Below are 27287 nucleotides of genomic sequence, written 5' to 3' on the forward strand. Positions count from 1 at the left end.
CTATATATAGGGATCCTCTTCAAATTTGCAGATTGCGCCCCCCCCCCCCAGATTCTAAACAGAGGCAAGAACATTACTGAGATGTCTGTAAAGGTTCAGAACTTAGCTTATTTCAAAATAAGCTCACAAATTTCCACCAATCACTCAGACCTAAGTGATTAAACAAAAATGTGCGGCCTCTTACTACAGAATCTCAATCTGTCATCTATTTGTATGAGAAATTCTTTTCTCTAAATTTTGTAGCCAAAAATTCAATGTGGGTCTACCCAGATATTTAAAAAAAATGGAGGAAAAGACCTCAGAGCCTCATGTTTGTTCTACCAAGAACATATAACATGTACGAGGTAATTGTAATCATCGGTCTTAAAAACCTCCAACCACCATGCTTTAATGAGTCTCAAAATGTTTGAGACTCACTATGTAGTGAGGGCAAAAGTAGCGCCGGCACCATTTTGAATATTGGCAATACGGCCCGAGTGCAGGAGGTCGCTCCCGGACCCCCGTTGGACTTTTGGCAAGTCTTGTGGGGGTCAGGAGGCCCCCCCAAGCTGGCCAAAAGTCCCTGGGGGTCCAGCAGCGATCTCCTGCACTCGTGACGTCGGGTGACAGGAACCAAAATGGCGCCGGCGCTACCTTTGCCCTGTCATGTGGTAAGGGCAAAGGGCCACCGGCGCCATTTCTATTAACACAGCCGTGGCCCGAGAGCAGGAGATCGCGCCGGGACCCCCCCCCCCCCCCACTGGACCCCAGGTAATTTAAAACATTTTGGGGGGGTTCGGGAGAGTGGGGGATTTGTTTTAAAGGGTCGGGGTGGGTTTTAGGGCTGTTTTGGTGTGCCGGTTTTCCCGCTCTCCCCCTCCCCCGATTTACGATTTTTTGACGATAAATCGGGGGAATTGCTATTGTATCGCGGCTCTAACGATTTTTGACGATTTAAAATATATCTGACGATTGTTTTAAATCGTCAAAAAACGATTCACATCCCTATTTATTAGTATGATTTATTTTCGTGTTCGTAGCCTGAGTGGGAGATGAGACAGGGTCCCGGTCACCCGGATAGCAGAATTCTGTGCCCTTCCCAAACAACCTTTCACTTGTGGCACCACAGATCAGATAAAATCATCACACCAGAATAAAACAGTAATTAACCTTTTTACTAGTATTATGTAAGTAGACAGTAAATCCAACCAGAACATTAAATGGGAAAAGTATTATACAAACTTGCAGTTTTCTTATTTTAAATCAAGCAATGCAAAAATAACACAGGATATGGCCTGTTAGCTACAGCAACCAACATACTCATATGGCTAATAAAAACAACAAGCAACGCTATGAGAAAGGTTGGGGGAGAACACAGTGAAGTCACAGCTTTTAAAAATTGTCTTTATCCCTGCGTACTCAAGGCGGGGGGGGGGGGGAGGTGAGGGACGACAGATCTACCCCAATGTCACCAGTTTGTCCCAAACACAAAATTGTGTAGAAAAAAACCAATCAAGAAAAGGAAAAAGTCCCTCTTGATGGTGGAGCTGGCTAGATGACAAATCAAATAGATGAGCACTGCAGTGTGTGGAAGGTGTCTCTCTCTCTCCTGGGGAACATCCCCAAATGCTTTATTTGAAACCAAACAGAAAATGGGCCTGGTTTCAGTCTCTTACAGAAAGACCACAGTCCACCAGCTTCTTTTTTCCTGCCCTATCTTGTGTGGCTGAAAGGCTGAAGCAGTTGAGATACTGAATTTGTGACAACAGACAAGGAAATAAACCTTCTCCCTACTCTGCTAAGATACTCTCTGTGCAAAGTTTAAATTACTTAACTTAGGAGGGTGATCTAGCCACGTGCTCCTGGGCTTAGATATCTCTGGAAAGGAAGTCTCTCAGCTCCTGGCTTCTCTGTCCCTTGTTGGGATTTTATCTGTAGCTGGGCTATGAAGCAATAACAGCTGTCTAGCTATTTCCTCAGAGCACAGATTTCTGTCTCTCCCTCTTGATAATTAGTTCTTCAGAACTGATTGCAGAGCTGCCAGATACACTTCCCTCTTCCTGGCTCAAACTCTTGGTAGTCCTGTCCCTTCACACGGAGCCAGCCAAATTATACCATTTCTTCCTTAAATGATCTCCCAGCATTTCTTTGGCTTCCTCCTCTGCTGGCTATGTAGTGCTGTTCTCTGGGCAGGCTAGACAATACAGCCCTTTTCCCAAATTAACACTGTGAGTGCTGGATGCTGGCTCTTGCAGAATATCTGTCATTCATAGAACACACAGGGATTTTGATGTATTTTTATATTCCTTCACCTTGGCTGCTGTGGCTTGCAGTCCCTGCAGGGTTAAAAACCCCTTTTTGACAAGTCCAAAACACATCACTCAGATCCAGTTGCAGCTGGGTCCACTTTGTAAGGCTCCAACACATAAGCTCATGGGGACAGGAACCTGGTTTAGCTTGCTACAGGTGTAAAGTTAGGATTCTCAGTTCTGATAAACTAATAACAGTAATGTATTACACTTGTATAAAAATAGTTAGCAACAAGCTAGCTGCTATTGAAAATTGCCTTTTAGAATACCAGGGGCGTGATTCGCTAAACGTTTCCCTCCATACACAGAATGGTCGAAAAGCTTCCATGCGTCAAGCGCTAAGGGCAGGAGAAGCAGTGGCCTCATTCATACAGGCAAGGAATACTTATTATTTTGTAATTTTTTTTTCATTTTTCTTACCTATTTGTTTTAATCATTCTGTATATTACTTTCTTGATATCTCGCCGCGGTGGCGACTGCAGGGCGAAAGTGCCGCCGTGCATTTTTTTTTTCTCCTCCCAGCCGCGGGGGGCGCTGCAGGCTCATCTCGGCAAGTCTGACGGTGCCGGCGCAGGTGAAAGCGTGCAGCATGGCGGAGAGAGAGCGGGGCAGCACAATGGCAGCAGTCCGGAGTCCCGGGAATCAAGGCGGCGGAAGCGGAGCGCGAGGTGGGTACGCTCCGCCCCCTCCCGGGGGATGGGTTTCCTCCCCCACGCGCTGCCGTACTCGAGTCTAGGAGATTTGAGTTTGCGCTGTGCGGCCGCTGCCTCCCCACCCCGTTCATCCTCGTTCCCAGAGCCGGGAGGATTCTTCAAGCAGCGCCCCCGCCTAGGGTCACACCGAAACCCGGGAGTAGCTGAGGGAAAGCCCTGGAAATGTCGGCGGAAGGATGGAAGGGGGCCTCCAGCGTTCATCCTACTCCCAGCCTCTTGGCAGTGCCCCGTCAGCTTGCTTTTCACTTATGGTACTGAAATCGGGAGAGAGGCAGTAATCGTTAATTAGATGAAACTATGAATTCTTTAAAAAAAAAAAAATCCATTTTACTAGTCTATAGTCTGCAGTATCTCAGGCATTAATATAGTAAATTACAGCACTTGCATAGTAATTAAAATAACAAAAATGTGACGAGTCCAAGTGAACCATCAGATGAAGTGTGTGGCTGGGAGCTCATTCGCCTAGGTAGCCTCTCATCCCTTTTATTATCTTTGTTGCTCTCCTCTGCACGTTTTCTAGTTTTGTTATGTCTTTGAGATGGGGGCAACCAGAACTGCACACTATATTCAAAGTATGATTGCACCTTGGATTGAAATGACAGTCAATATTCAGGGCCAGTGCAAGGGGATTGGGTACCCTAGGCACCTTCAGCCTTGCGCCGTCCCCAGCCCCGTCTCTGGTCGCAGCCCCGACTCCCCCCCCCCCCCCCCCCCCAAAAAAAAGAAAACTCACAAATCACTTGGTGGTCCAGCGGGGGACCCGGGAGCCATCTGCGGCCCCCGGGTCGTCAGCTGCCACTAATCAAAATGGCGCCAATGGCCTTCAGCCCCTACCATGGGACAGGGGCTACTAGTGCCATTGGTTGGCCCCTGTCCCATGGTAGGGGATAAAGGCCACCGGTGCCATTTTGGTTAGTGGCAGCCGCGGCCCTGGGGAGTGGCAGATCGCTCCCAGGCCCTCTGCTGGACCACCAGGGGGGTGTCAGGAGGGTGGCACTGGGGGGGAGGTGGGGGCTGGCAGAATTTTGAAATGGCACTTTTTGTCATTTCAAAATTCTGCCACCTGCCGCGGCGCCCCCCTAAGTCTCGGCACCCTAGGCACAGGCCTAGCTCGCCTAGTGGTTCCTCCGGCCCTGCCAATATTAAATCTGAGTCTTTCGGGCCCGGGTACTGATACACAGACATTAGGGAAAAAATACAGGACTGCTTCTATGCTAAAGTCCAAAAGCAAAGCATGTTCAAGCAGCATTGTCTGTCTTATCAAGAAAGCTGCTCACCCTGTAAAAATGTTGCTAGCAGTAATTTTGTTATAGATTTGACAATTGCTTGATTTTTGATTGTTAATATTACCACCCTTTAACATAAGGCTTGGGGGTAACCTGCATGGAGCAGCAGTTTACTACCATAAGAAACTTGCTGGGCAGACTGGATGGACCATTTGGTCTTTTTATGCTGTCATTACTGTTACTGTGTATAGAGGCAATATTATATTTTCTCTTTTCCCTGTACGTACCCGGATCAGTCCAGAACGTGTTTTTTTTTTTTTTTTATCACAACTGCTGCCTCCGCTGAGCTGAGGATTTCAATATATTGTCCACGAGGACTTCAAAGTGATTACTCCAGCATTGTGTACTTGTAGTTGGAATTACTTTTCCCTATGTGCGTCACTTTTCATATTTCCACATTAAATTTCATTTGCCATTCAGATGTCCAGTCTCCTCGTCTCACAAGGTCCTTCTGTTGTTCCTCACAATTTGTTGCTGTTTTAACAACTTTGAATAATTTTGTGTTATCTGCAAATTTGTTCACTTGTTCCCTTTTCCAGATCATTTATGACTATATTAAACAGAACATAAGATATGTCATACTGGGTCAGACCAAGAATCCATCATGTTGCCAACAGTGACCAGTTCAAGCCACAAGTACCCAAACATTAGATAAATCCCAATCTACTTTTGCTTATTAATTACCGTGATAGCAGTTTATGGATTTTTCCTCTAGGAACTTATCCAAACCTGTTTTAAACCCAGTTACACTAACTGCTGTAACCACATCCTCTGGCAATGAATTCAAGAGCTTGACTATATACTGAGTGAAAAAGAATTTTCCTTTTTGTTTTAAATGACCTACCTGCAAAATTCATGCAGTGTCCCCCTGTCCTCCTATCATCTGAGAGAGTAAATAATCGATTTGCATAACTTGTTCATGTCCTTTCATCACTTTGTAGACCTCCGTCATATCTCCCCTCCTCTCCAAACCGAACAGCCCCAACTTCCCTAGCCTTTCCTCATAGGATAGCTGTTCCATGCCCCTTATCATTTTGGTTGCCCTGCTCTGCACTTTTCTCCAGTGCAGCTATATCCTTTTTTGAGATGCGATGACCAGAATTGCTCACGGTACTAACGGTGCGGTCTCACGATGGCGTAATACAGAGGCATTATGATATCCTCCGTTTTATTTGCCGTTCCCTTCCCAATAATTCCTAACATTCTGTTTGCTTTTTTGATCGCCACAGGACACTGAGCAGACAGTTTCAATGTATTATCCACTATGATACCTAGATCTCTTTCCTGGGTGGTAACTCCTAAGATAGAACCTAACATGTAACTACAGCAAGGGTTATTTTTCCCTATATGCGTCACTTTGCACTTGTCCACATTAAATTTCATCTGCCATTTGGAAGCCCAATTTTCCAGTCTCGGTACTGATCTTTGTGGTACTCCATTAATTACCTTTTTTCATTTGAAAACTGACCATTTAGTCCTACTCTCTGTCTTTTAATCAGTTACTAATCCACAATAGGACATTGCCTCCTATCCCATGACTTTTTAATTAAATTCAAAAATTTACCCGTAAAAGTACTTTCAGTACACTCGGTCATGACCCACTTCTCTAAAAATTATTTTGTCTAATGATATATTGTAACCGAACCTTTGATGGCACCTGTTAGAATGTACTATGTACACTTTTACTACATTAAATATGTGCCTACATGTAAACCGTTGCGATGGTATATAACTTAGCGACGGTATAGAAAAGATTTTAAATAAATAAATGACTTTTTAATTTTCTGAGCAGACTCCCTTAGGGGCCTTGTCAAATGCCTTCTGAAAACCCAAGTACCCTATATCAAGAAACTTACCTTTATCTATGTGTTTATTTACACCTTCATAAGAAAAGTAAAAGATTGGTAAGGCAAGACTTCCTTATGCTTAATTTTTCCCCATTAAGCCATGTCTATACATATGGCTAGTGATTTTGTATTTAAGAATAGCTTCTACCATTTTGCTGGCACCAGGGTCAGACTCACGACAATTGTAGTTTTCTGGATCGCCCTGGAGCCCTTTTTAAAAATTGGTTTTTACAATGGCCATCCTCCTGTCTTCAGGTATTGTGGCTGTTTTAAATGCTTACAGTTTCATATTTTAGTTGTTTTGGACTCAGAGGATACCATCTGCTCCTGGTGATTTCTTACTCTTTAGCAATTTGATTAATTCTATCCTCTCGTTATCACAGAAATTTGTTTTAGTTGCTCAGAATCATCACCATATTTCTGATGTGGGTATGTTCCCAACATCCACAATAAAGACTGAGATAGAGAATTGATTCAGTTTTTCTGCTATTTCCTTATCCTGAGCACCCCATTTATTCCTCAATCATCTAGCGGCCCAAGTGATTCCTTCACGGGCTTTTTGCTTCAGAAGTATTTGAAAAAATTGCATAATGAGTTATTGCCTCTCTGACAAACTTTTTCATTTCAAATTCTCTCTTGGCCTGCTTTACTAGTGTTTTCTATCTAACTTGCCAGTGCTTATTGTCTTGCCTATTTTCTTCATTTGGGTCTGCTTTTCATTATTTAAAAGATGCCCCTTTGGCTTTAACTGCCTCTTTCATCTCACTATTAAGCCATACTGGCAATCGTTAGGTCTTTCTTTGACCTTTACCAATGTATGGGATACATGTTATCTGGGCTTCCAAGATGGCATTTTAAAACAGTATTCATGCCTCTTGCAAACTTTTGACATTTGCAACTGATGATTTTTTTGAAAAAAATAATTTCCTTTATAAAGTTATAAGCTACTTAATATCCTCCCTCCAGTGAGTGTCAATTTTGATTGCATTATGATTGCTAATGCTTAGTGGTCCCACCACAGTAACATTTTGCATCAGGTTTTGTGTTCCACTGAGGACTGGATCTAAAATAGCTGCCCCTCTTGTTGGATCAGTTGCTCCATGAAACAGTTATTTATGGCATCCAAAAACTTTACTTCTCTAGCATCTCCTAATTGAAATTCCCATTCTTCTTACGTTGCCAAATTTATTTGCCATTGTAACTTCAGCCAGGACTTAGTCTGTTTTTTTTTTTCCCCATCTTGGCCAGGTGGGCAATAGTATAAACCCACTACTCTACTCTTACTCCTTACACATAGAATTTCTATCCATAATGATTCCGAAGTGTACTTTGTTTCCTGCAGGAGTTTAATGCTTAATCATCGTTTACATATAGTGCCACCCCTTCTTCCAATTCTATCTGCCCTGTCAAGATAACATACTTTACACCCTGGTATCACACTGGCCCATTGGTTTTCCTTCTTCCTCCATGTCTTTGAGATGCCTATAATTGGCTATATCCTTGTATAATGACATACATTCTCCAGACCTATTATTCAGACTTCTGGTATTTGCATACATACATTTTAAAGTATAGTTTTTATTTCTATTTGTGTTCACAACTTCCTTATTAACAGAAGAATCAGGCAGTCTAGAGTTATTCATATCTTTGTGCTTTTTATTTTTTGTATCCATCTTGGGCTACTTCAGCCTTAGCCATAACTTCTTTACTGGGGTGTTCTAACTTGCCTGTTTTGCAGGTATCATTGGGAAATACCTCCACCAGTGACTACTTGCCCTGGAACCAGTTCTCTCACCTCAGATCAAGCAAGTGACCTTTGCAAACTCACAATTATAAACTTAGAATTAAATGTTATCCTTATACTAGCATACAGAATTAATTCAACCTGTTTTTCCACAAAAAACAATTAGAAACTTAGAATTATTTGCTACCCTTAAACCCTAAGAGATACCAAATTTGACAGCGTTTTTAAAATTAATACACATTGTCTTTTAAGGGTTAGCATGTGGAAGCTTGAGCTGTGAGCTGTTACTCAGGTGGTGAGTAGCCACTCCATTTGGTAATCCTGGTTGGAAACTCAAATTACAGCACTACACAATGGAGCCTGGGTTGTACCTTAGGACATACATCCCTAAATGCAGGTTTGGTTTACTTTTGGCAGCTGAAAAGTAAATCTACAGCAGCTGCACATCCAGCAACCGGCCAGGACTAGGGCTAGCCTGCCATGATCCCACCCAGTGATTCAGATCCACTTGCAGATTCAAATGAAACTTCCTCTTGAGCCTGATTGCTTCAGCACCATGGGAACTCCACAATGGATATGTTTTAGAATTGTGGACTATAAATAAAATAATAATAATGGGGGTCGCCCCACAGTACCTGCGTACCAAAAACACTGACCACACATGGACTTTGCTACGAAGGGAAATCTCTAACCCAGCAACAGCCCAAAACTTATGTTTGTGATAAAGAGAGGAACTGCATGTTAATCACGCTTGCCTTACTCTTGCAGTAAGTGTATTGGGCAGCTTTGAGGTGGTTATGAATATTTTTATAGAGAATGGAAAGCAAAGATAGCTATTTAAAGGAGGCACTGGCCAACATAGCTCCCTCCTTGAAACCAAATAATATTGTACTTGTAACACTACCCGACGGTGTGATTGCACCAATTTTGTTATGTGGGCTTAAGTCTTGATCGCACTAGTTAATTACAATTATACGACATAGCCCAAATCCTCAATAGCAGTTTGCAGGTTTTTAATATAAATTCCCCTTGTTACACAGGACACAGCACTCCTACACTTGAGAGGTACTGATAAGCAAAACTAAGTCAGATGAAAAATAAGAATATGGCAGCAGATAAGAATGCCCATCTAGCCTGCCCAGTTTCCTTCCTGTTAAAAAATACCATAGATCCAACAAGATCTCCAGCTTTCCCTTCACTTCTTTGCAACTGTGAATCCTTTGTCCTTATCCCATACTTTTCTGAATGTTTGCCTGTTCTGGGAGGCTGTTCTGTGCATCCACCACCCTTTCGGTGAAGAAACATTTCCTAATATTGAGTTTACTGGTTTTGAGCTATACATCATGATGTTTCTTCTAGAACAGTGGTTCCCAAATCTGCCCTACAGGGGGAGAGGGGAATCCCAGCTAGTTTGGCTTTTCAGGATATCTGCAATGAATGTGTGAGACAAATTTGCAATCAAAGGAGGCTATGCATGCAGATATATCGTGTGCATATTCATTGTGGATGCCTTAATAACCGGACTGGCTGTGGGTTCCCAGGACAGGTTTGGAACCCATGACTCTAGAATATCCTTTTCTCAAAATAAATAAATAAACCCAAAAACATCGAGAGTGATATATCTGAGGTATTTGAATGGTGACATATTCCTGTCTCTTACCTCTTCTATGGTTTACACACTGAGATACATAAGCCTTTTGGTGCAGACTGCACTATTTTGGTAGCCCTTCTCTAGACTGCCTCTACTCTGTCTATATCCTTCTGGAGTTATGGCCTTCAGAACTGGAAACAGTACTTTTATTATGTATTTGATTTATATTCTGCCTTTCAGGCACTTCAAAGGGGATCACTCCAGATGCCGTCTCACCAATCACTTGTACAGAGGCATTACCACCTCCATTCTGCTGGTCATACCTTTCCTCGTTCCTCCTAACGTTGAGGGCCTGGCCACTGCCGGGTCTTGCCGTTTTGCAACCTTGAAATCCTATACGATCACCCTGAGATCCCTGTCCTATCTGACACACGTCAATATCTCACTCCCCCCTCACGTACTGCTCCAATGAATTTCTGCAACCCCAGATGCATGAACTGTGCAATGTTTTTGCATAATAGACCGCCGTGTGGAAACTGTACCCGAGCAGAGCACTTCAAATCATTTATAACTGCAGAACAAAATGACTTATTGAAGCTAATGAGGAAAGAAACCTGCAGGCACATCAGCGGGAAACCTGGGAAGTCTGATTATACATACACTCTGTGATTACCAAAACAGAGGAGAAGAACAAACACCTGAACTTCACAGAAGATGGGAAATACGTTTTCATCAGCCAACAGAGACGTTGAAAGTCATCGTAAAAAGGTGCAAGCATGAGGTGATAACCCCTCCAGAATCAGAACTGGATTGGGCCTGGTGCAAGAAAGCGTTTTTTTCCTATTTTGTATCTATGGGGGAAAATGCTTAGTACATAGGTCCTAACTACAGTAAGAGCAACAGAATGTGTCGTGTCTTGGCATTGGGTCAGATGTGTAAAATGGGGGGTTGCTGTGTGTGATGTGATAACAGAAGCTGCTGAGAAACTTGGTCTAACTCATTGTGGGCGGCTCTATGACTGCCTGTGGGTGTTGGCCCGGTTGTGGAGGGATGATGCAACCTTAGGTTTATGAATGGTTGCATCACTCCTAGGCAGTGGGCGGGTTCCTGGACAAGGGGTGTAGTAGCTGCTACGGTACTTATTGCTGTCTGCGTATATGCTTGTGCTTGTACTCTTCTCTGAGAGACACTGCTGTATGTTTCAGCAGTTCCGTGTGAGCTGAAGGTACAGAACCCTTCCGCTTTGGCTTTTTTGGCATTTTCTTCGGTCATCGTGACTGATTTGTCAGGTGGCTGCAGGTATTGAATCCTCGGCGGGCTGGGCTGTAAGAAGTAGGGCCTGACTGGCTCACCAGGGAATTCTAGATCCTGGAGCCAGGGAGCCGTGCGATCACCTACTGATTGGAACCCAGCTGCCAAAGCCGATTTTATGGATTTCCCCAGCTTGAGTGCTGGGAAAAAAGTAAAACATGGTTGTATCCTCCATGTTTGTCCTGTGATAGGTTCTTTTTTTTCTTACAGTATTTCACTGTCAAGGAGTTTTGCTGGACCCATTGGCTAAAATAGTCTTGGAGAAACACTGTTTTTTGGTTTGATCCCTGAGCTGTCTCCACACTGCAGGTATCATCTTTGCTATGTGTGAGGAGCACTGCTACCTTAATTCACACTCCCGAGTTTCACAGTATGTAGGCTCCATATTGGAAGCAATATGACCGGGCTTCTATTTATATTGGGTATATTTGGATAAGCGCATATTGGAAGTCTTTCTTCCTTTCTTGCAGAGTGGTGAGGGAGCTCACTTGTAGCGTGATATAAAAATTGCCAGGAAAGACTCTGACGCTGGTGTATTTGTTGTAGTTTTTCCTGTGGGTTGTTTTCTTTTTTGCTGCTCGGTTGTGTCTTGTGGTGTGGCGAGGGCTGTGACCGTTCTGGTCCTCCTCTTACACAGCCCTGCAGTGATGATGACCTTGGGCATTAACGTGGTGCTGATTTTATAAACGGATTCATTCAGAGCCCTTGGCATAGTGGCAAAAGGGTCCTTCCCACTGCTTGTAACCATTCAGCCTATGATGGGGTCTGGGAAGTACTTTAACTTCATACAGTGATTTCCTGCCTTATTTTTTTTTTTCTTCCCTCAGTTCTTTCTTTTTTTATATATATATGATAAAGGTTGACATTTTATTTTATGTTTTAGATGGAGGTAAAGGGAAGACACGAGACCTGCAGCATGCAAAGGTAAGCTCTATGGGGGGAGGTGAGCTGGTGGCATGCACATACTGTTAATGTGTTGCAGGATCTGTAGCAGGTTACTGAAGAATTTAAAAAAAAAAGAAATCCAAGGACAGCACAAATGGTTTTAGGGATGTACCATCAGCACAGATTTAACACATTGTGCTCCTTACCTTACAGGTTGTAAATGGAAATTTTTTTTTCACCTGCGTGTTTTGTTTTTTAAAGTCAATTGATATGGCGCAGACAGAGTGAGACTGGCGGGTTCTAACTGGAGCAGGAGCAGGGCATCCTTTGCCTGCAGTGGCCTCCTTCCATTTGGGTTGAGCCCTCAGGTGCTGGTGGCTGGCAGGATGAGCAGGAGCAACAGAAAACACAAGGCATTCACTAAGACAATGTAGAACCCAAACCTGGAGACATGAAGGCACCCACAGAAGCCGTGTAGGACCACTTCAGGAGGACTGGATACACAAAGCAAATTAGGACCAAGCAGGAGTAAGAAGGAACATGAAGCGTAGGACTGAATTTAAGACCATGAGGGGGCTAAACATGGGGCTGAGTGTAGGACTGAGACTACGACCCATGTAAGACCATGAGGACCAAGCTCTGGCAAATAAGCCTGGAATGTAACTGTGGCTGAATAGGAACAGGATGGCTGCCAGTAGGAATTGTGGGCCACAGAGCTGGGAAGGCTAACCAGAGTGTCCAAGAGGACCACCAAGGCCCTTTGCTGGCAGAAGGCAATAACCACCAAACAGGGCCTCACAGTTTATTCCTAAGTCCCAGGATCAGTATGCTCGCAGCCGTCTTGCTATCTTCTCTTTGCTGGTACTAGAATTTATTTAAATGTTTTATATGTTATGCCCTACCTAATGTTTTATATGTTATGCCCTACCTAAGATAAATCCCCAGCCAAATTCAGCAACCTTATAATCTTCATATGTGTCGCTACTATTTTTTCTCTCTCCAGTTGTTTTAGTTTGAATCTGTCTTTTCTTCCAATGCCCATGTTTATGCTCCCTGTTCAATGTAATTTTACCTTCTACATTGTTGTTAATTGGTTTTCCCCTAGTTCCATTGTAAACCAGTACGATAAGACCTCGTCTGGAGCATCGGTATATTAAAAGAATTTAAATAAATAAAATAAATAAATATACTGTCATTCCATGGGGGAATCACTAGTTCAAAACGGTTTACAGGAAAAGCATTTATAAATAAAATGATTATAATGTGGATAGATATTTTTAGATATGAGTAAACAGGAAGTTACTATTGGCCCGATGATTAAATGTGGGGGTTATGATGGTGCTCAGCAGCTTACTTTGAAGAATTGTCATCATAACTACTAGATTGGTAATTTGTTGCATGGTGCTGCATGGAGAACCGTGACTGGGAAATAGTTAAATCAGGCCTACTTAAAATAGATACCAAAAAATGATTGAAAACCTTAATCTCGCCATCCACTCCTTAATGGAACTTCTTCCAAACATGCGACTTAAATGAATTTGTAACAGGACTCGTGCCCCAATCCAATGACATAACTTGTCCAAACATAACGATTTAAATATATTTCTAGCAGGACTCACGCCCTGATCCAGTGACGTGTATCTATAAACTATAATCAAAAATGAAAAAATGCTTTTAATAAAAACTTTTCCATAAAACTATACTAACCTTATTTCTTCGCAATATACTTCTGAAAATGCTGTAATGGCCACACTGCTGATTTTAAGTATGATACTTATGCAATACTGTTTGCCTATGTATTTTTTTATTATATGAGTGAATGATGAATGTGTATACAGTAGTTTGAGTGAATGTGTATGATATGGGTTGGGAAGATTTTTAAGAGTTGAGGGATGCGATCAGTGATGATCACACACAAATAATTTATAATAAGGGGTAGCTTTTAAAAGGTTGCGCGCGTGTGTGCATGTGTATGCGCTACCCGGCGCACACACATGGATGCCCGATTTTATAACATGCGCGCGCCAAGAATGAAGGTGGGCTGGGAGTGCAAAATTTTCTGAAACATTGTCGCGTCCCAGCTTAAAACTATAGTAGACTGACATAGTTTGGGATTGGGGAAGCACTGGGTACAAATTGAGCAGGGATTATTGAGATCAGTACCTATACAGTTGATTTTTTTTGGATGAAGACATTACCTGTGTCAGACTGGGGCTGGGTTTCCCCATGCTTGAGATGTACTATGAATATCTGGAAAAGATGGAATTATAAATTTCCTAGCGTGTAGCAGACGGACTCAGGACCAAGGGGTATAGTGTAAGGTTTAAGGTTTAATGTTATTTTTATACCGTTGTCTCGGCATAGCCTTCACAGTGGTTTACATTTCAAATTATTATACAATAAAATCCAATCAATTATAGGGATAAAACAATAAATATACAATCAATTTACAAATAGTTATAAATAAAACAACAACATTTTAAAAAAGTAACTAAAACCTATTGGCTATTAAAATATTTAAAATATATCTATAAATATTAAACCAATAAAATACTAAAAACATAACCTTAAGTTTCTAGCATTAATTAAAGTGTATCCTGATAGCAGTTGGAGACGGATCAGATTTCAATCTGACATCAGTCCTAGTTCATATACCTCTGCAGGAAGTGCAGCTCTTCAGTATTTTCCATCTTCATAGCAGTTCGGGACTCTATGCACGTTCGCACAACGTTAGAGTAATTTACCAAATCAATAAGAAATCTTACCTCTACAAACGAGCCCCGCTCTCCTGTGGTGACACCCCTTGGGTCCCTCCCCCAGTTGAGAATTCCTGAGGTGATTTCCACGATCCCTCGAAGGTAAGCCTCGGTCCAGCGGCCGACCCTCGGCGTGGACTTAGCCCCCGACATCGGGTGAGGATGAGAGGCAGTGGGTGCAACTTTGAGCGCGGTGGTGAAGGTAATTCCCTCTCCCCCCACAGCTGGAGACCGCCCAGAATGAGACCGGGAAGCGCTGAGACAAGGTAAGGTAGAAAACTTTTTAAAAGTCTCCGGTCTCCAAAGCTCGAAGAGTCGCACAGGTCGCCAGCCAGTGCCAGTGCTACCGGATTGATCAGCCCTAGCAGGGCTAGGCCCCAGTCAGATCCGAGGGTCCTCCCACATGGAGACCCGCCGAGGTGGTCGCCATATTGTCCGCGTGATCGCCGTCACCATCTTGACCTGTTCGCAGCCCTGTCTGCCGTCCTGACCCGTGCGCACAAGGAATTTGTGCGCACATCGTTGAGCGCCCAAGTGCCGTGTGCACAAGCGACGCGCATAGCCAAAAGTCATGGGATAGGTGGCGATGTCCTTTCGTGGATTGCAAACTGGCTAAAAGACAGGAAACAGAGAGTAGGATTAAATGGACAATTTTCTCAGTGGAAGGGAGTGGACAGTGGAGTGCCTCAGGGATCTGTATTGGGACCCTTATTTTTCAATATATTTATAAATGATCTGGAAAGAAATACGACGAGTGAGATAATCAAATTTGCAGATGACACAAAATTGTTCAGAGTAGTTAAATCACAAGCAGATTGTGATAAATTGCAGGAAGACCTTGTGAGACTGGAAAATTGGGCATCCAAATGGCAGATGAAATTTAATGTGGATAAATGAAAGGTGATGCATATAGGGAAAAATAACCCATGCTATAGTTACACAATGTTAGCTTCCATAATTAGGTGCTACCACCCAAGAAAGAGATCTAGGCGTCATAGTGGATAACACATTGAAATCGTCGGTTCAGTGTGCTGCGGCAGTCAAAAAAGCAAACAGAATGTTGGGAATTATTAGAAAGGGAATGGTGAATAAAACGGAAAATGTCATAATGCCTCTGTTTCGCTCCATGGTGAGACCGCACCTTGAATACTGTGTACAATTCTGGTCACCGCATCTCAAAAAAGATATAATTGCGATGGAGAAGGTACAGAGAAGGGCAACCAAAATGATAAGGGGAATGGAACCAACTTCCCTACGAGGAAAGACTAAAGAGGTTAGGACTTTTCAGCTTGGAGAAGAGACGGCTGAGAGGGGAAATGATAGAGGTGTTTAAAATCATGAGAGGTCTAGAACGGGTAGATGTGAATCGGTTATTTACTCTTTCGGATAATAGAAAGACTAGGGGGCACTCCATGAAGTTAGCATGGGGCACATTTAAAACTAATCGGAGAAAGTTCTTTTTTACTCAACGCACAATTAAACTCTGGAATTTGTTGCCAGAGGATGTGGTTAGTGCAGTAACTGGAAGATATCAGATTCGCTTGAAGTCCTTCCCCCCCCCCCCCCCCCCCCCCCCCCCCCCCCCCCATTTGCACCTTTCTTTCCCCTTTTACCCTTCCACAAATGACAGGAATCTTTGTTTGGAACAATAAAGGCCGCAGTTTATTAACCCTACCCGAGCCCTCAACCAATTCATCCAATACAACCCCCATTCTTACACATTTTTATTGTGCCCTCCCGCCTCTTCCAGTGGTAGAGCTTGATACAATCCTCTGAGCATCGGCCCCCCTCCTGCTCATTTTCAATCTCGTGTGGCAGCCCCCCCCCCGCACCACACGAGATTCCCCCCTTTTTCAAACTTTAACCATAACATAACTTCAACCTTATGGGCTCGGGTTTACCGCCACTGCGACAACATCTCCTCACCAACAAATAACTCCTAATATGATGCATGCAATCGGGAGGGAGGGAGGGAAAGCCTCTGCCAGCTGCCTCAGCCGTTCCTCACAGCCTGGGGCGCGAAACCGCTTTCCCCTTATAACCTCCCCATTCAACCAATCCCTGCCTCCCAATTCAAATTACTTCACTTTTATTGGCCAACTTCCCACTACCCCCCCCCGCCCTCACCCTGCATCGACCTTTTCCCCACATCTTTCTTAACCCCTACCGCTCCCTTCACTTCAGTTACCAGCGTGGAGCTAGACGAGCTAACTCCACTTCATTTAGTGTAGCTGTGTTTAAAAAAGGATTGGATAAGTTCTTGGAGGAGAAGTCCATTACCTGCTATTAAGTTGACTTAGAGAATAGCCACTGCCATTAGCAATGGTAACATGGAAATGGACTTAGTTTTTGGGTACTTGCCAGGTTCTTATGTATCCCGGTTTCTCTGGAGATCATCCAAAAGCATCCACAGGGCCATTTCTATGCTCTAAACTTTTCTAAAGCCAGACTGGCCCACTGCTAATGTATTAGCTCTAGGGGTATGCAGGCCAAAAAAATGTTGTCATGTTGTGTCATGTCATTGGGGGGGGGGGGGGGCTCGGTTTTAGATAATGTTTTCCCATTTTTTTAAGTTTCAGAAAGTGTGCGTTCTTTCTGAATAGTGTGCATTATTTTGCAGAACAGTGCACCTTATTCAGAAACACCTGCATTACCGGCATGTAATCTGCTTTGAAGTGCCTGAAAAGCGGAATATAAATCAAATTTAAAGTATATAAATAAAATAGTGCACACTAAAATGATAGAAAAAAAATGCATGAAACATTTTTTTTTTCTGTCGTTTCGTTTTGAAAAAGAAAAATGACGATGTCAACAAAATTCTGTTTCGTTTCAAATGAATGCACTTCCTTGTTGGCGTCTTCTAAATAATCAGACAGTTGTTGATCTACCGCTCTCTCAATCAATTTACCCATGAACGGAATAATAAATAATATGATACTGGGCATAATCCTGAAAAGTCAGAAACATCTGTATAGCCTTTTTTTTTTTTTTTCTTTTTTGTAGTATAGGGAAAATAACCGCTTCTTTTATTTGTTTGAAAAAAATCCCTCACATAAAGATACTTTTGGGCTGAAGTTTTCTGCTATTCCCTTTACTATGTAAGGGGGAACAGTATCTAACGGGGAGCCACTGGTTTTGCTGAGGACAGTAAATTCCTTATTGCTTTCTATGGTAAAGGGTAAAATGTAGATAAGGAAGGGGCTGTTGATTTAAGATTACCATCAGAAGCTAAAGGCATGCTACCAGGCCTGGGATGGGTAGCTCTGTGTGTGTAATCTCTTCTCATAAGACCCATTCCTCCTTCAGCGTTTGGGATGCACAAGCTTGGCATACACTAGTTCTTACAGATAGCTGGTGGGAATGGAGGAGTTGATTGATGTCTTTTTGGGGCCAGTGTACAGTTTCAAGGCAGCATGAAAATGCAGGGATTGTAAGTTGATTGATGGCTTGCTTCTTATTTTGTGATTTTTCAGTATTTGTTTCAGCATGCCTGATGCTTATCAATCAGTGCTTCCCTTCCCTCCCCTCATATTTTTAACCACAACTTTTCTGGGCCCCCACCCTGCAACTTCAGTGGCTGGCCCTCAGTTTTCTTCCACTTCCACCATTTCTCATATATTTTTTCCTCACCCCCCAGCTGATACCATTGCTATTTCTCACGTCCTCTCCTCCTCTCATGGTACCAGTACTGTGTCTTGGGTCCTCATTCCCCTTCACCCTCTCCACCCCCCAAGAAAGAAAAAAAAAGTCATCCACTGTTGTTTGGGTCCTTTCCTCACCTCCTGGCATTGCCTGCACTCTGACAGACCCAGCTCTCACACACTCGCAGCCTTCACTAGCTGCTGCTACTGAACCTTTCATTGAGCCAGCTCTGTGTTCTGCATCCTACCAATTTCTATCCTCAAAACTATCCCGAGCCGTCTCCTGCTGCCCATCTTGTGCGTACTGAGGGTTCCTTTGTCTACTAGGGCTTCCCCAAAAGTGCCAAAACACACACAGACGGAGAGAGAGAGACACAGACAGACACACAGAGACACACACATGAATTCCCTCAACACTGACATCACTTGTATTCAACACCCGTTGCAGCAAGAAACACACAGAATCTAGTATGGCAGCTCATGGGAAAACAGGAAATGATTCCAGAAATGCTTGCTGGCCCGATACTAGCAAACCAAATATACAAAAAAGAAAAAAGGCAGATTTCAGCCAAGCCATTAATAAGGCCCTTAAATCTTGGTGGTACAAGGCCTCAATAAGCACACATTGCGAGTATTCAACTGTGATTAAAAAAAAAAAGCATTTTATGTAATCCAAATTAGATTCCATCCATAAAATTCAAAACAGCATATTGTCCAGCCAGGTGAAAGTACGCTCCTGGTTTTACAGTAAGTTTGGTGCAGAATTTGAGCGTGTTTAAGTTAAAGAGAGCATGTTACGCAGAAGCCGGATGCCAGCAGCGAGGTCACAAGGGGGCAGGGTTTCCCCGACGTCACTGCCCTGATGATGTGGATACACAAAATGGCTGCCCCCAGCAGCAGCCCTTTTCAAGGGAAGCTTGCTATCTATCCCATGGGGTACTTTACATGCAATTTTTAGCAGGTGCAGTACAATGCATGCTCATTTCTTTTTTTTTTTTGCCCTGGGCTCCCTGCGTGTTGCTGTAAAAATCCAGTCCTGTGTATCTGTAAATAACTGAGGTTTTTTTTTTTTGCTATGGCAGGGGGAGAACCAGGAGTTGTCAAAGGAGGAGAAGCAGCGGCTGAGAAAAGAGAAGAAACAGCAAAAAAAGAACAAGAGAGAGGACAAAGGGCCTCCCATTTCGGAGCCTGAGAAACTGCCTGACCTTACGGCTGCTGACAGTCAGCAGGGAGGTGAGAGAAGGGGGTAGGACCGAGGCACCAGGAGGGCAGCTGTTGAAACCAAGGGCACTGGAGAGGAGGTGTAGTATTTGTCAGACAGAGGTCACATTGTCAGTCAAGTTGAAAACCCAGAATTCCATCTAGTCCAACATTTTAATTGGGTTTGTGTGGTGCATCCAGGCAAAGGTGACAAAGCAAGGTGCATCGCTGGCTAATCCTGTCCCAGTACATGCATTGTATATGAGGCCTAATAACATAAATGACGCCTTGCCATTATCTGCTTCACAACAGCTTTAAGTGCCGCTGCAGAGACTCCGCTTTCTTCCTCGCTGAAGGCAGAGGATGTTTCAAGCCTCGAACCTGCTAGGAATCAAGGTAAAATGCTCAATGCTAATTCGGACGGGGGTGGGAGGGGGATTAAGAAACTAGAGAACATTTTAAAGGGGAAGAATAGAGAAAGGAAGCTGGGGGATGCGGGGGCTGGGCTGGGATATTGAGGAGAATGAGGCAGGTTTAGGGGAGATGCGAGGAGCAAGACTGATGACGGTCAAGTGCCTAAGGTACAGAAGTGAAACCCATGAGGGGCAGCGAAGAGAAGTGGGAGGCAGAAGCTGGAATGGTGGGAAAACCAGCAAAAGAGAGCAAGAAGAGGATAGATGATCAGGCGACTAGAGAGCGACTTTGGGGGGGAGAGAGATTTTCAGTGGGAGGATGGCTGTTATCCTACCTGCTAATTTGTTTTCCCAGAGCTCCACCAAAATAGCCCAGCTCATGAAGAATTCTCTTCTCCCGGTAGAGGAAAACCCCAAAGGAAAAAAAAGTCAACATTAATTATCAGCGGATTCTGACAAAAAGTAGACTTTTTCCTCTGCCTACAGTAAGATGAAACTGTCTGCCTCATTCTTTTGCCACTCTCTGGCATATGAAAGGCAGAAGGAACTAGATCAGTGCTCCCTCCAAGGGAGGTGTGTGCAAATTTATTTATTTTTTTTTTTTGTGTGAGCAACAATTTTTTTTTTTTTAAAACCAACAATTTTTGAGCGCAAGTATTAGCAATGCATTTCTGTATGTAGCGCGAAGAAAAATTTATGTGAGTGACCATGTAAAACCTGTGAGCAGTGCTCTGAAATGTATGAGCAATCGCTTACAGGCTCAGCTTAGAGGGAACTAGGGACCAAATCCAATAGGAGAGACTGCATGTATCATCACCTTCCTACAACTTTTCCAAATCGTATCATTTGACAACAAAGAACCTTCCTTTTTCAGGAATTCACAACACTGGCTGTTGGCAGAAAATTTTGTTGCTCATAATCTCTCTAGAACTGGAATAAATGCATGTTTATGATAATCCTCCAATTCATGAAGGATTATGATAACAATTTATCATCCTTTCATCATCTTCCAGTAAATATAACTTGTGGTTGGGTTACTCAAAACATATCACAGCTCTATCAAAATGTACAACAAGAAGTGATATGCAAAGAAGTTTAAAAAAAATAATTTAAAGCGAATTTAGGTGAGAAAAAATTAACTTGAATTTGCTATATCGAGGTTCGCATAAAATGAGATGCTACATCGTTGTTAGCCAGAGGGATGACATGAAGATAACTTACCACGAGAGGAGCAGATTGCTGATCTCATCACAAACTAGTCAGAAACCAAATATCCCTCTGTGTTCAACTAAAAAAAAGTAGTATTGCAGATAGAAACCTCCAGAAGAGTTAAATGCTGCAAAATAAAGACCTGAGAACTCAGGAGGAAGCTCATCATAAACTGACTGCCCAGCTCTGGAGCTCTGAATTCACATGCGTAGGCTGTAAAACTGCGTGGAACACGTTTTGTGATGCTCTTGGCCTTGTTAAAAGGCAGTTTTAGGGCTGGTTTGATGCAAATGACATTGTGATAGCTCAAGATGAAAATAAGATGCACATATCTCACAGAACGTACATTGCTGACAAGTCCCCAGAAAAGAAGGCTTGCTGCCTTCATGTTAAGCATGAAGTTCAAACCTGACTGCAGCGAATGAAAAACATGGCGGGAATTGAAATCCAGAGAGAATGGTAGGAAGCGCCTGATAAACACAACATCAAATTCTTCTATCATGGTCGCTGAATTCTTTGGTTGTACATCAAATGGCAGTGCATCCGATTATTCAGCAGATGGTGATAACAACCTGACAAAGATGACTGATATTTTGGGCAGAACATTCTAATACTCTTAAGTATTCTCTCTAGTATGTCTGAAGAGATTCAGAGTGTCATCTTCCAGCAGGCGATGCAAGTAGAGTTGGACTTATCACCATCTTTGCTTGAGGTCAGTAAAGCTGTCAGGCTGCCTTCCCCAGGGAAAACTCCAGGACTAAATGGAGTACCTTCCAAGATCTTTAAACAAGGAGGTGACTACATGCTTCTGAAACTTATGCAGCTTTCCAGTGCAGTGATTCGTTTCTGGAGGGGAAGGAGTCCTCCGGGGGGGGGGGGGGGGAAACGAGGCTGGTAGGAGAGCCACAAGTTCCCAAGGCCCTGTCGGGATCAATCCTGGGAGTCTAATCAGCCTGTCAGGCAGAAGGGCTACAGCTCAGAAGGTGATGGACTCCAAGGAACCCCTCCCCCGTTGTCTCCGGTGATTCCATTGGGGGGCAGGGGAAGAGGCGAGCTCTGGGTTGGACAGGGGAGAGGATGATGTGGAATTTTCCTCAGAATTTGTCTTGCTTCTGCATAAGGTCTTTTTAATCAGGAAAAGCACTGGCTATAAAAGGGCATTTTTCAGCCATCTCGTCCTGCTGCAAAGAGGCCGAGGGGCTCCCTGGCCAGGGGGTTAGGTGACCACCTTCGCCGGCTGGGCTTGAGGAGCCTGGTGACTCAGATAACTCTGATCTGGGTGACCTGGAAGATGGTCTTGGAGTTGGTCCGGGGGTGGATCAGGATGACCCAGCAAATCTCTTGGCGGATGTCGATCAGGACGGGGGATAAGGACATGGCTGATCTGGAAGAGGTCCCCATAACACAGAGATGACCTGCGGGTGGTTCGTCTGTTCTGTAAGGAGAGGTTGAGGCCCCTTATTTCCCATGTTCAGAAGGAACTGGATATTAGGGTGGGCCAGGAGGAGTCGGACAATTAAGGGTAGATCCAGTGTTGGTTGGACTCAGGGGCCCACCAAAAGTCTCAAGGAGCTGGTGAACCAGGAATGGGACTTCCCAGAGGCGAGCCCCAAGGTTGTAACCCCTCACAGAGAATATCCTACAGCTGCTGGTATTGCTGAAGGTGGATGCTTTGCTCTCTGCGGTCACTAACAGGATGACCATTCTGGTTGCGGGTTTGGCAGCATTAAAGGACGCGCAGGGCTGTAAGCTAGAGATCCATCGGGGGAGGATTTTTGAAGTCTCAGCGCTGAGCCTGCGAGTGGCGATCTGTGGAAGTCTGAAGCAGAGGGTCTGTTTATTCTGGGTCCAGAAGTCTCCGGAGAAGTCTTCAGAAGATGCTGCTGTTAATAGCCAAGCCATTCAGGTGGAGGCTGGGTTTGCATATGAGGCTGATGCGCTTTATGACTTCAGCTGGACTTTGGCCAGGAATTTGGTCGCAGCGGTCTCGGTGCAATGTCTGCGGTGATTGTGGAATTGGGTCAGCTGATAGGTGGTCCAAGTCTCAGCTCGGTAATCTTCCCTTTAAAGGAAGGAAAATCGTTGTTTGTGAAGGAACTGAAACAACTGATGATGGTTTTGGAGGAGTCTAAAGGGAATAGAATACACTGCCAGAGGATAAGATGACAGTCAGGAAGTCTTTTCTGCCTCGCTCTAGGTTTCGGGAGGTGTGGTGGTTTTCGTCCCAATAAGGGTTCTGCACTGTCTTCGGGGCAGTACCAGGGGTCCGTTAGGCAGCAGTCCTTTTAGGCACCCATAGACTTCCCTGAGAGTACTCTGACCAGGGGGCCAGTGGCGGTAAGGCTTCACAATGAAGCCAGGCTGGTCCACTCTCTCGAGATGGCAGTGGATGGCTGACTATCATAGTTTACAAAAAGTGGACCAGGATTACCTCGGACCAATGGGTCCTAGAGGTAATAGGGATGGCTATGCTTTAGAATTTTTTCACCCCATCATGGAAGCTTTAGTGGTGTCTCGTTGCAGTGTCCGAGGCAAGTAAGCAGCAATTCGGGATATGTGGGGTCACCTTCATTTGCTGGCATGATAGTACCGGTGGCAGCCAGGGAGTGCGGTCGCGGGAGTTACTCGATTTAGTGTGTCATGCCAAAAAAGGAAGGAGCCTTTCATCCCATCTTTGATCTGCAAAAGGTGAAACGTGATACTGCAAATTCCCCGTTTTTCTGTATGGAAACGTTGCGGACAGTGATAGCGGCAGTTCGTCATGTGGAGTTTTTCGGGTCTCACTGGACTTGATGGAAGCCTATCTGCACATTCCCATTCGGGAAAAACATCAAAGTTCCTTTGTGTTATGGTTCTGGGCTAACTTTTCCAGTTTCAGGCCCTCCCATTCAGTTTGGCATCTGCACCTCGCACATTCACAAAAGTGATGGTGGTGGTGGGTAGCCGCTCTCTGCAGGGAGGGGATCCTAGTTCACACTTTATTTATTTATTTATTTATTAGATTTTATATACCGCGGTTTCTGTATGAAATACAGATCGCCTCGGTTTACAGTAAACATTAACTTTGCTCGTAAGCCGTACATAGAACAATAGAAAAACAAGTAACAGTAAAAAAGCTTAGGTCGCATGCCGAATAAATAATAGAGGAAAACAGAGAGCTGGCACAACTGGTGCCACGGGTATAATTGGTGCAACTGCTAGGGGGAAATATTAGAACTAGAAAAAATTAATATCTGGAGTGCATGGAAATAAAGCAGGGGGCAAGCGTTAGAAATGGGTGTGAAGTACAAAGAACAACTGAGAGACCAGTCTGGGGGATTGCATCGAGGAAATGATGAGGGAGGAAAAACAATTGGAAGGCAACAGGGGACATAGGTAGGTGCGGTAGCAATGCTTCATGGAAGCTGAAGGGATAGTCCTCTCGGACGTACAGATGGGGGAAGAAAGGGGAGGGGCATGACTGTTCAAAACAGACAGAGGCAAAGATTAGGTGTCAGGGAAAGCTTGGGTGAAGAGCCAAGTCTTAAGTTTGTTTTTGAAAGTCCGGTGGCATTGTTCCATTCAAAGGTCTGGAGGGAGAGCGTTCCATTGGTGTGGGCCTGCTGTAGATAGAGCTCGCTTTCTTCTTGAGGTTTTCGCTGGCGGGGCATACAATGTCTGGACGACTGGGCATACAATATCTGGACGACTGGCTTATCCGAGGGAAATCGGAGAAGGTATGCCGGCAGTCTATGTTTACATTGATGGTTATGTTGCGGTCCTTGAGCTGAGTCGTGAATTTGGCCCTACCCAGATGCTGGAATACTTGAGGGCGAAGTTTGATAGCTCAACAGAGTGTTTATACTTCAGAGAGGATTCGGAAGTTACAATCCCAGATGGTGCGGATTTTACGGATGCCAGTGGCCAGGGCTTGGTATTATCTTCAGGTCCTGGGTTCAATGGCATCTACGTTGAATTTGGTGCCTTGGGCTTTTGCCCACCTGCGCAGTCTACAGGAAGCATTGCTGTAGCACTGGAATCCATTGTCAGAGGAGTTTCATCGGCCTTTACCATTGCAGGGTATTTCCATGTCCAGTCTATATTGGTAGCTATGTCAGCCCAGTTTGGAGAAAGGGATGGCCTTGGAGGTTCTGGACTGGGTTATAGGGATCATGGATGCCAACTTGAAGAGTTGGGTGCGATCTGTCAAGAACTAATGGTTCAAGGACACTGTTCACCAGTGGAAGCATCCTGGTCTATCAATCACTTGGAACAAGAGCATAGGGCAGGGCGTTGATGGAATTCCTTCCACAAGTCCGAGGTCAAATGGTCAGAGTGTTTTCGAACAATGCGAAATTTTTATTTTCATGTATTGGAAGTTATGGTCAATAAACAGTCAATTACAAAAAAAAACAAAACCAAAGGACACCTGGTGATTTCTAAAGAAATGAATTGGGACTACCCACAAGTCCTCCCTTTTACAGAGGGTCAGTGCCAGATTCTTTTATTGGTTTTGTGTTTCTTTCAGCGCCAGTGACCCTGTCGACATTGACTCCCAGCGATGCGCTAGCCAGCAGTGAGAAACCTGTGGCCGTGAAAAGCAAAGCAGAGCTGCGAGCAGAGCGCCGGGCGAAGCAGGAGGCTGAGAGGGCTGCCAAGCAGAACAAGAAGGGAGAGCCTGGCCAGGGGCCAAGCCTGGCGAAACCCAAACCAGTAGCCAGTGAGATGCCGTCAGGTAGGTGATTGCACTCCTCCGGTAGGCGCACACAGCTCATAACCTGTCCTTGTGCAGGCAGCCTTTGTGCTCTGTACTGTTACTTGCTGTAGTTTGCATTTACACGCTTGTGCCTTTTATGAATTAACACTTCCTCAAGGGGCTGTTGGTGAAGTCCTCTGCTTTGTAATCCATGTGTTCAGCATTCTGAATGTCTCTACATTTATTTCTGAAGCTTGCTAAGGAGAGCCAGCCTGATGTTGGCCTGGTTAAGGATATGTCAGGAGGGACGCCTGACCTTGGAACTCCCTTGACTAGTTAAGAACATAAGGACAAACCATACTGGGTCAGACCAAGGGTCCATCAAACCCAGCATCCTGTTTCCAACTGTAGCCAATCCAGGCTAAAAGTACCTGGCAAGTACCCTATAAAGGAATAAGGTTTATTAACCCAAATAATGCCAAGGTTATTCATCTCTGTACTATCGATATGCAAGAAGGTTTCCTGACTGGTGAAGCTTGGGAACAAGTGATGATGTCATCCTGTATGTCACATTACTTTAATGTTCAACTGTAAAGAGAGACAGCCAGAGATACCCCTAAATGTCATTGTCACTGAGGAATGGGGCCTGTGAATCCTTAAATCAGAAACATCTATTTCTCAGGGTGTGCTCGGTGGCAGTGCTGCGTTCCAGTCTTCTGTCTCCTGGGTCAGCTGGGGCAGAATTTATGGGCCCCCAAGGGCCTTGCTAATCTTTGTGCAATGGTGACAGCTAGTGGATAGATTTAGAATGCATAATTGCAGTTTTTCCAGAGGGAGGCCTTGTTCATGGCCCGTGTCTAAAGATTGTTGCAGTAGTGACTGGGCATGAGTGAGTTAGCAGGCATGAACAATAGGGGAAACACCTCCAGGTGGTTGTAAATTAAAGCTTGTGGCGCCGTATCCCGACAGAGGCTTGTTCTTACTGTGCTGACAGCCCAAAGGAGCAGCAGGAAATAGTCCAGCCAAAAAAATAAGAGAATTCTGTGTTATCTGACTACAGAAGTGGCCCAGGGTAATTGTAGCAGGCCTTTCCTGAACAGCGGGTAAAGTTATTGCCAATTCTCTGCAGAAATACTTTGAACTCCGAGGAGTGAGAAACTTGGCTACAGAATTAGATGATGAGTTGCAAACATTAAGACTCCTCTAGTTTCCATGAAGGAAGAACTGGGGAGGATGACCCTGCACAGATATTTGTAACTATAGAATAATTCTGCTATACAAACTTGTTGTATCTGTTAGATGACAGAGTAGACTGAGTAATTGTAAAATGATTATGCCAATTACCAATCAGTATCAGGTTATGAGAGTTGCTAATCTGCTGGATTGTTAGCACATGTGGCATAAAGCACACATGATCATGTGCACCTCCTTTTTCTGTGGGTAGAAATTTTTTTTTAGAAAAGTACATGTGTAGATTAGACAATATAATCTATACACGTGTACCTTTCCTCCCCCGACCTAAACACCTCCCTGGGAATGTCACTTCATAATGAAGCTAAAGGTGCACATGTTCTATAACCTCATGGAGGGAGGGCAAATTTCTGATAGCCGATTAAGGCAGGTAAAATGCTTTGAAAACTGCTCTCTCTATGCATATAAGGTGGAGCACAAACAGGCCGATGCGATATCGGCGCCATGATTGAGCGCACGCTCCCTTAACGCACACCT

General features: G+C 44.2%; 1 protein-coding gene across 2 annotated transcripts in view; it reads left to right on the plus strand.

Moving 5' to 3' along the window:
* Positions 1-2811: 2811 nt before the first annotated feature.
* The window catches only part of EIF2B4 (eukaryotic translation initiation factor 2B subunit delta), a 68947-nt gene continuing 44471 nt past the window's right edge, over positions 2812-27287 (plus strand). Inside the window, exons 1-5 of one of the 2 annotated variants that reach the window (XM_029596355.1) lie at positions 2812-2956; positions 11664-11704; positions 19145-19295; positions 19575-19658; positions 25392-25598. In XM_029596355.1, the coding sequence (XP_029452215.1) occupies positions 2878-2956; positions 11664-11704; positions 19145-19295; positions 19575-19658; positions 25392-25598 (562 nt within the window). In that variant the 5' untranslated portion in view covers positions 2812-2877. The other variant, XM_029596354.1, reaches the window with a different exon arrangement.

This window comes from Rhinatrema bivittatum, chromosome 3, assembly GCF_901001135.1.
Source record: "Rhinatrema bivittatum chromosome 3, aRhiBiv1.1, whole genome shotgun sequence".
Taxonomy (NCBI): Eukaryota; Metazoa; Chordata; class Amphibia; order Gymnophiona; family Rhinatrematidae; genus Rhinatrema; species Rhinatrema bivittatum.